The 10,189-nt window shown below is 41.6% G+C and overlaps 1 protein-coding gene across 1 annotated transcript in view; it reads right to left on the reverse strand.

The window, feature by feature from the left end:
* NTNG2 (netrin G2) overlaps positions 1-8,151 on the reverse strand; it is a 74,524-nt gene extending 66,373 nt beyond the window's left edge. The window contains exons 1-2 of the mRNA XM_054007072.1: positions 8,072-8,151; positions 3,508-4,630 (exon numbers count right to left, since the gene is read on the reverse strand). Of these exons, the coding sequence (XP_053863047.1) occupies positions 3,508-3,720 (213 nt within the window). The 5' untranslated portion in view covers positions 3,721-4,630; positions 8,072-8,151. The remainder of the gene's footprint in view (positions 1-3,507; positions 4,631-8,071) is intronic.
* Positions 8,152-10,189: the final 2,038 nt, after the last annotated feature.

Here is a 10,189-nt window from a genome sequence, read left to right on the forward strand (position 1 = left end):
TGAGAGAAGAGAGATCAAAACAGCCATCATAAAATTTACTCTTCTAGAAAGCCATGCTCTGAGGAGTGTCTACCTGTTCTGCATCGGTAATTAAAAACTAAAGAGGAGAGCAAATGATTGAATATTTTACTATCAGCTCAACAGGAGAGGAAAAAGTGTGTGGAGAATATAATCTTACACCATAGTTAGCTTTGCTATACAGCATCTAACACAACATTTGTGGGAGTTGCTAAACCTGCAATTCTTGAATACAGGGACTAAGGATTAGAAGCCACAATGACTGATGGGGAGCCCTGGGATTTTGCTCACGACCTCCTATATACAAGGCCAGTATTCTTTGCTCACATCCCTCATTCCCCCACTTTAGACTGTCTTCTCCTTTCTCTGTCAATAGGTGCTAAGTCACTACACATGTCCTGTGACTGAACCAACCACCTCTTCTAAGACTGGCTCGCTCTCTGCTGACCACAAGGGGCTGCTCAAGGGTAAGGGAGCATCTACCATTCTTCATGACAGAAGCTGTGAAAAATTACCATGGTGGCCTTCCAGCTAAAGTTGCAGAAGTCCTAAGAGTTAGACTCTGTCCTAGGTTTCTCTCGTAGCAGCACATTGTTCTACCCACTGAATATTGGGCTGGCTGTCTGCTCTGCTTAATTTTTATTATTACATTTCTATCTACTGTTATACGTAGCATTATCAGAAACCTCTTTACACCTGTAGAATTTATTCAGCATTGGGAGAGGCAAGGGGTTTGGTGGGGATGGCCCAGGAAGGGGGAATGGCAGCTTGTGCTTGGGTTTTATAAGGCTAATTAACTAACATGATCCATTAACAATTTTTCTAAATGGGATCTCTGCTATTTTGAATTACGTTAAGCACCAGGAGTTTGAGAAAGAGGCTATCAAAATAAAAGGAACAAAATGCACAGGATGAACAGATACGTTAACTGAAGAGGCTTCAAGTGTCACGCTCTACCTTCATGATATAATATTTTACCATTGGGCTATGATGGGGGAGTTATTACACAATTCCTACGGTAGGTTCACAGTTCCCCCAGGTACTTATTTAACTGCACTGTAGCAGAGACACATGGGACCCTAATTCCACCTTCAGCTATGCATGCTTAACTCCCATGAATTGTAATAGCAGTTGCACAAGTGGGTCTGGGAGCAGAATTTGTCACGATATAGAAAATGACTTACAGTTAAATACTTTTGTTCCAAATTTGTTTGTTCTTCAGGGAATACACTTGGGTGCGTTTTGTTGCAATACAAGTTCAAACTTTAACAAGATGTCAAATTATCCCTATTGTACAACTCAGTTAATATCTATAGTAGGACTTGTATGTTTATTCTGGAGTTAGCAATGGAAGTGCAACCAAATCCATAATAATATTTTGCATTTTTAGATCCCTTTCTTTCAAGGTTCTCCAAGCAGTTCAGGTACGTTACTTAAGACACAACAACCATGTAAGATAGGAAGTATTATTGTTACATGTAATAGATGCTGGCTCATTACTGGCTAAATAAATGTATGTAATGAGTCGGTAAATTTTTAACAGTTACCGCCTGATAGGTCAACAACACCAAGATCTGACGCAGTGTTAACCAGAGTACATTGGCAAGTAACTGCTTCCTGATGAATTCAGTGAAATCTGTTGTTCACCTTTTAATCCCTTTGGAGCTAATCAGATAAATGGAAATCTATGCTTCTAGACTGACTTATCAATAGTTAACTATTTTCTTGTGGACCTATAACTTCATCTGTCCTATAAGAATAGGAGTTTAAAAGGGAAAACTGTTGCACATTTGGAATTAGTGGACTTAATTGCTAGATATTTCTAATGAAAATACTCTGAACATATGTAACAATACAAATGTTGGCTTCGTATTTTGGTGAACATAAAGATTTGGCATCAGTTAGCTTTAGGTCAATATTTTCCTCTTGGGACAATAAATCTTGATTTTTCTCAGGAGACGTAATGAGCTGTTTGTTTTGCCTATTTTACAAATAGGGCAACTGAGGCACAGAGTTCAAGTGGTTTAACTAAACTTAAATTAAGTCAGTGGTAGAGTAGAGAATAGACACTGAGAATCCTCACTCCCAGCCAGTTGCTCTAGCCACTAGACAATACTCCCACCTCATCACAAATAACTGGTGATTTAGAATCCGTAAAGAAGAAATTTCCCCTTTTTGAAGCCTCTTCAGTACACAGTTTGATTGTTGTCAGTCTTCCTTAAAAATATGATTTGATTTATTTTAATTTTTTTTGACTCACCAGGGTTCTAACGTTGTATAGTTAGGAAAGGACTTTTAAACCATATTGCTTTGCTGTTTGTTTTGACCTCTGCACTCTTTAAACAAAGTAATCCTTGTGAATTACAAATCAAATGGTCCAGCCGAGCTTTGTGGTGCACTCAATAAAAGGCAATGATTAATATTTAAGGGAAAATAGGTTAAAGATTTTAAATACAAGAGTGAGTGTCTGGCTATGGTGCCTCTTCAGGTTGAAGATGGAGAAAAGAAAAGGGATAGGCTTTAGGGATTTCTCATTATGAAGCTGTTTGAGATGCAGGAGTCTTGCATGTAAGCCACCTACCTACATGGACCAAAATATACCCTTCCTCTCTATTCAGCACCCTAGCACAGACTTACAGAACATCTACTCATCATTGATAAAATATGGCTCCTGAGATTAGGATTCTGTGCCATTGACATAGGAATCCAGTGAACTACACAGGCCTTTGGATCCAGATTTTCAAAAGTGCTCTACTCCCATTTAGGCACTAATTAAGTGGACATTTTCAAAAGATGGATGCACATTGGGCGCTGAACTCTTCTGAATATCTGGCCCCCATTGTGGAAGTTTTGAAAATCTGGCCCATGTGACCTAAAAACATCATCCTTCCCAAACTGATAACAAAACAACTGATCTTCAGCTTCAGTGATTCTTCCTTTGATCTAAGGACTGTCTTCATTATTCTGTTCTGTGAGACAGCACTATCTCCCACTCTTAGGCTGTTCTGCTGGTATTTACATGTTGCAGCAAAAGATATGACGGGGAGTTTCTAAGAAAGATGAATGCTATTGAGAGCCAGACATGTAATATAATACTGATTGCATATTTCATTCACAGGCCTCAAAATCATTTTGCAAACAGTTACTTACCACCCCTGTGCGGTGATAGGTATTCTTCCCAGGCCACATATGGGGAAACTGAGATCCGAGAGAGGATAAAGTAATTTTGCCTAGGTTTCACAAAGAGTCAGTGGCAGAGTTGGGAATAAAACCAAGGTGTTCAGAAAGGACAATGAGGAGAACAGTATAAGAATCTAGATAGAAGAGCTGATTTCAAGTTCCTTGTTCTAACTACCAAATAACAGTGGCCCTCTGATCCAGGGTATCCTTATTACCCATTGTCTCAGAGCGGCAGTACTCTGTCCCTGATGACATAAGCATAATTAATTACCACGTCAACTAGGAAAACAAAGGAAACCAAATACTTACATGAGTACAGAATCTCTCAGGGGGGTCCCCACAGGTGATTCCTGGTGGATCCACTCTCACTGTCACATAGTCCTTCATTCGCATGGCCTTGGGCTGGCAAGCATAAAACTCCCATGATGGGCCATCATCTGTGGTCACCCAGGATTTGCAAATGTCATAGTGTCCCATGGCCAGAGGGAGACAGTGCAACAGAAAAGCAACCAGGTTCAGCATGGCAACTGAGACCAAGCGCAGGGTCCCTGGGCAAAGGAAATGCCTAGAGTCCCGAGAAAGGCAGCTACTGGACTAGGGGTTACTGTCAGGATCAGCATGGAAACTTCTCATCTAAAAAATTATCTACCCTAAGGAGATCCAGATGACAACAATGGCCCAGCTCTGTATGCTGCATTCAGACAAGGAAAGTCTCTTAGTACAGAAGCCAAGTTTGCAAGTCACTTGATCTGGAGAATTATGGACAGCCCTTCCAGAACTGCTGATCAGCGGTCAAAAGTCTTCCTTAACTTAATGGTTTTTTTTTTGTTTTGTTTGTTTTGCATAAAAGATCTTCTACATCAGTGTGAAAATATCTAGAGGTGACTCTACTCAATCAATAGAGCTCTCAAGTTCTGATTCGGTGATGAAATTTGATAGGAGAAAAATTGGAGAGGCTATGTGATGAGGCTAGATCAAGTTTTCTTTAACCTTTTCATCTGCTACCAATGTATAGCTTTTTTTAAAGTGCCTTAAACTGTGGTGTGCCTTAAATAATTATTTAAAAAAAAAACTTTATTTAAAAAATATTTAAGTGACATTATTATCTATGTTACCTTGAAACGGGAGACTCTTTGGACCTAAACTTTACTTCTTTTAAAAGGCAACCTTTCTGACAACATCATTTGGGTGGTAAATTTTGCAAGCCATCTAAACAGATTGTCCTATGGTCACTTTATTGAAAATATGACCATTGACTAGTTTGTTTGATTTTTATTTTGCTTCTTGCTGTGGTGACGAGGCATGCACATAGGGCAATTTCTGGCTGATAATGCCAAGTTTCCAAAGCTTCAGCTACAAACCATCGAACTACCTGAGGTCTCGTTTCTTGTTCATTATAAGGGGAAAAGGAGAGCTCATTAGCAAGCACCACCTGCAACAAATTAAAAGACAGATTAGCTGGAAGAAAGGGGGAGAAGGTGAAACAAGGTTTGCAAAAACACAACTCCTATGAAATATACAAAAATTAGGCTGAGCTTTCTAGGAGTCATGAAATTTAAAAAAGCTTGTAAGAGATATACAACTTTAATAAAAAAATCCATATTAAAATACTTATGGGTGTTCTATTGTGTAGAAGATTTGTATCAGTAGCTACTTCATTTAAGGGTATCTGATTTTTAACAGTATCTGAAAAACAATAGCACTAATGGATCTCTAAATTCTATCAAGAAGAAATGATAGGTCATTAGAAGATTGAGAATGGACCATGAATAGGTAGACATAGACAAGAGGGACAGACAGACAAATTGATAGTCTTACAAAATAAGCCAATAAATAAGGTAGCTAGGCAGACAGATGCACAGTCCAGTATCCACAGACAGGATTTATTTGCACAATAACATTTAATGAAAACAATTTAAAGTACTAATAACATTTAAGGTTTTCCTAATACACAAAGATCAATGACCTCTCCCAGTATTCATTTCAGCTTAAACAAAAGAATGTGTAATCTTTTCCTCTCTTGCCACTAGAGTATAAAAATCGCAAGTAATCACAAAACAAAAAAAGGCAAACTTCTCTCAGCATTAATCCCAAGATAGTTCTATAATGAGAGGTGTGAACTGTGTTTTCAGAACAAAAACTTGAGCCACAACTAATTCTCTTTCCACCTGAATCTACAACTCCCTTCCCTCTCCAGAATTTAAAGATGACTTTGCCTGCATAGTGTGTTCAGTATTTGCTTTATCGTGAACCTTGGTTACTATGTGAAACTCTAAGTTACAGATCCATTGATCCATGTTAGGGGGATTCATACATCTATGTTAACATCTCCCTCCCTGCCCCCTTTCTTAGACTGAAGGATTTCTGATTGAGATGAATGAATGCAGAAAAGAAAACCCATCTTTCATGCTTCGTCTCTAGCTGTTCAAAGGAGAGCTTGTTATAGCTTCATTGGCCCTGAATAAACTCCCAAAAAAAGAATCGTGTGCTATTTTTACATTGAGTAAATTTAGTAAAAATAATAAAATGGTGTGACACAGAAGTGTCTATAAGCCCTGCTGACATCAGAGCTGTCTTCTTGATTATAAAAGTCTGTGCCTAATTATTACATCAAATTGGTCACCGCCAACTGTTAAACAACATCACAGAGAAGTAGAGATTTCAGTAGAACACACAAACCAAGTAAGGTAATTTTCTGTCAATGGGCACTTCATGCTGTTATCTTTAAGAAATTATTTTCATAACCTTAAAAATAATACATTTTGCACTTGAACGGTTGGCAGAGGGAGAAGCTTAAGAAGGAAAGAATCTATAATATCTATTAGTTGTTTTGTTGTTATATTTGCTAAATATCACATATTCCCAAGGAAATAAAAATCTGCCTGAGAATTTATTTACAATTAGTCAAACAAGCACATTATCTCCTTGTTATTGTTGTTGTGTCAACGTTTTAACATTACAGATGTTTTGCAGAAATAATTCACAATGTTGCTCTGAAATAATATGACATAAAGCTAACATGGAAAAAAAACCTTTTCAAACTACAGGTTTCACCCTGATCGGTTTTGTTTTGTCCTTGGAAAATAAATCTTCACCTGATATTATTAAGAAACTGTAGTTCATGGGAACAAATAGAATCAACGCTCTTTATTTTCCTTTAAGAGTACTCAGCAATCACAAGGGACTGATAGCCAAAGTATTAAAAACACAAAATTAGATTTTATCTGGGTATCTGGACTTAGCTCTTTCCTTTTTTTATTGGATCAACCCTTTATTGAAATAACGAGACAACACTTTGAGTCACAAAACACTGCTCTAGAATTAAGTACAGAAAGTAAACTTGATGGACTTCTCAATGTTCTTTCCAGAAGTGTCACCTGGAACTATAAAAATCAAAAAGACTGACACACACCGTGTGCAAGGAGATTTTTTTAATCCTCTCTCTCTTTTTCAGGATAATAATACCCCCTTTTAATTCATTCTAAAAAGCACAGTTAGAAAATATACCCCCAGCATGTAGGCAGGCACATGATGTTGCAAAGCTCAGAGGACAACCATATTCCCAACAGAAAGATTGCAAATCTCACTCACATTTAGCTGCTATCCTTAATGCATTTGTGGTTCCACATAAATTGATGCTGCTTCCCCCCCCCTTCTTACCCCTTGTAAGGTTTCTTTTACATAAGGACTTTGAGATCATTCAAGGACTAATGTTAGAAAGCAGGCAAAATAGGAAATTAGATGTCAATGTAATATGATGATCTCTAGCTTTGTATCTCTTATTCTGAAACTCTAAAAAAAAGTTTAAGAGGAGAGAACACCACTTCCTTGGCACAAGAAGGATGAAAGCTTGAGAAATAATCAAGAGTGTACTTTGCAAGGATTGTACAACTAACTTTAGAGAAAGAAGGTGGAGGAAAATAGCTCCAAACAATTTGTTTGGAAATTAGAGCTTGTTGCCAGGGGACTTTGTTGTTAGTCTCTACCTCACATCTCTGTCAGATAGGGAAAACTGCAGGCACTGAAAATTCCAAGGTACTGGTTAATTTCATAAAAGTTTTCCTGCAGAAAGTTGAGTGCAATCAATAATAATCTGAGGCTTTTAAAAATATTTGTCCAGATAATATTGCACTTGGGATTTATGTGTCCTTATAGTTTTGCAAAGCCTCCCCTAATCACAAAAATCTATGCATCATCTCTTTACAATAAGCAGAGCAGAGTAAACCATTTAACAGCTGCCTAAACATATGCAGGCAAACAAATTATTGCATAGGTGCACTTTATCCATAAAAGCCAGGAAGAGAACCGCAGGGGGAAATCTAAGTGAGGTTTTGTTTGTTTCCTGCTACTTTGTGTATTTTCCAAACAAACCAGAGCTAATATATATATATTAAATGTGAGCATGCAAAGCAGCCAGTCAAGGTAGCGTTAAGGAGGGGAGGGGATGGGCAAGGCGGACAGAGAAGTTTGATAGAAAAGACTGAAGTGAGCCACGCTGTAACTTCACACCTTTAAAAACGGCTGGACTGTTAATCTCTTGCCCAAACACCCGGGGAAAGCCGCCGTGGGAGCGATGGGTTGGTAACAAATCATCCTCTCCAAACAATCCTTTCCATCCCTATCACAATTAAAACAACATTAAAGAAACGGGCAGGGCACCTCCGCCAGTGGCCCCCGCTGGCTAACTAACTTTTGCCTCGGCTCATGCCCGGGGAGGTGGAGGCTTTGGCCAGCCTCAGAGGCCGGCTTCCCACCCGCCTGCCGGCTTTGCACAAACCCAGGGAGCGGAGGGCGGCAGCACCCTGCTCAGCGAGATCGGGGGGCCTCCCCACCCCCGAATCCTCTCCCCCCCCCACGCCCCGGGATTCCTTACCGGCGCTCGGCGCTCCTGGAGCCGGTGCAGCGAGGGAGGTTCCGCCGGAGCTCCGTGCCAAGCGGCAGATGCACACGCGTCCTCTCCTCCTGGCTGGGTGGGGAAGGCTGCTCCCCCACCCTCGGTAGGGCGGTAAGGACCAACCTGCCCGGGCAGCGTTCTAGGGCTTGGCAGAGCGGGCGGCTGGGGGGAGGTGGGGGCTGCGGGGGGGGGGATGAGACGGAGGGGGGGTGTAGAAATTTCAACCCCCTGCCCCCCGTCTCCAGGGGGGAGCCCGGAGCCGGATAAAAAGAAGTTTAACTTTTTCTGACCGCAAACACCCCCGCCCGTTCCCCGCCCCCCACCCCCCCAAAAATAGAAATACAAATGGAAATGCTCATCCGCGCGCCTGGCGGGGTCCCCCTCTTCTCCAGCAGGACCAGCCCATTCCCCGCCTGGAGCTCAAGGGCAGATGGCCGGGAGCTTTATGAAATCTCCCTCCTCCCCCACCCTCGCTCCTCTCTCGCAAGTTAATACTGAGGCTCAAATCCTTTTGCCATCACTTTCAATCACAGTCGTTGCTTTTATCTCAGTGCCTGATCCAGGCTGCGTAACTTCCTCTGTGGAGCTGTACCACACCATCCCACCAGCGAGCAATGTGCTTCTTAAAGGTGCAGGGAAGGAACTGCAGGGGCGGGGGGGAGCGGAGCCAAGGAAGAAACGCCAGCAGCAGGCAGAGGATGTCTTGGGCAGGTCTGCAAAGCGTTCTCAGCTTTCAGCACCACACTCTTGGACACTGGGAGCATGCAGACAAAGCATCTGCCCAGTCCCAAGGGACCCCCCCCCACACACACACACCCATGTGATTAATGTGCATACCTAAATCAACTGAATAATGCGCATGGTTAGCTTTGTATAATGTTATTGCAGGAATATGTGCAGTTCTTCTTTCTGGGTAAGTTTCACTGCCTCTGATCAGATAACAAAGGGTCTGGAGAACTGGGTGTGCCCCTCTTCACAAGTTGGGTGGGGAGTTGGCTTTTTTTGGTTTGTTTTGTTGCTCTGTTTTTGTTTTAAAGATATTAGCTGGTTCCAGGGGACCCATGTGGCCAGCCCTTTGTGATTCAGCGTGTGTGCCGTGAGCTCTGCGCCCAGAAATCTTGGGATCATGCTTCTCCTTTACTCTGAAGTGATAGTATAAATAAGGCTATGGGGTGTGTGTGGGTGTTTGGGGTAGCGGGAGGTTGGAATTAAGGGGGAGGAACCAAGCAGGAGCTTCTGAGCCTGTTAATCAGATGATAAAGAAATGCCTTGGTAATGGTGGGATGTGCTTTTGGATTTAACCAAACCAGTTTTTCTTACATGAGACTGGGGATTATCATGGAAATCTGTAATGCCTGATAACACTTTCCCAGCACCAGGATGTAGGAGCTGTAGGTGTTGAGAGCAACTCTCCTGGGACCAAGAGGCCGGGGAGAAGAATATGCAGACTACAGCTATGGACTGGTGGTTAACTCAAGGGCAGGTGAAGGTGCTAAACCCCTCTCTGCATCAGGTCCCATCATTCTAATGTAGGGCCTCAACATAGATGGGTACTGAAAGGCAGGATCATACCTAAACATAAAGAGGCAGAGAAGGGTCCGACGAGAGTGGCACGGTCTTGGTGTATACAAAAACAGAGATGAGGGATTTATAGGAAAAATCCAGAGAACCTACCCCACCAAAATAAATATATCTGTTCCTTCCTTCTAAACAAACCTTCAGTGACTTCCCAGCCAGAAAATGCATTATCCATCCCTTATATGTTTCTGTGGTTTGCATTATCATTTGCTAACTGTATTAGGTCATACCATTTGCTTTGGTCCACAACTCTGAGACTTCGATATGGCTTTCCCCATCTAGGAATTCCATAAATACATGCAGAGGGATCCCTCTGTCCTGAAGCTGGGTGGATGTAATTTAGAATTACCCCAGGGAAAGGGGAAATATGAAAGGGGAAATAGAAAAACAATGTCTCAAGGCCAGGTTGTGGTCCAAACTATGTGCCAGCACAGGATATAAAGAGTTCACCTGCAAGATCCCCTTGACTTTGGGTCTGGACGCCATTTAAAGGGGTTGGAGTGGGAGAAATCTGGATCC

This window comes from Malaclemys terrapin, chromosome 17, assembly GCF_027887155.1.
Source record: "Malaclemys terrapin pileata isolate rMalTer1 chromosome 17, rMalTer1.hap1, whole genome shotgun sequence".
In the NCBI taxonomy this organism is placed as follows: Eukaryota; Metazoa; Chordata; order Testudines; family Emydidae; genus Malaclemys; species Malaclemys terrapin.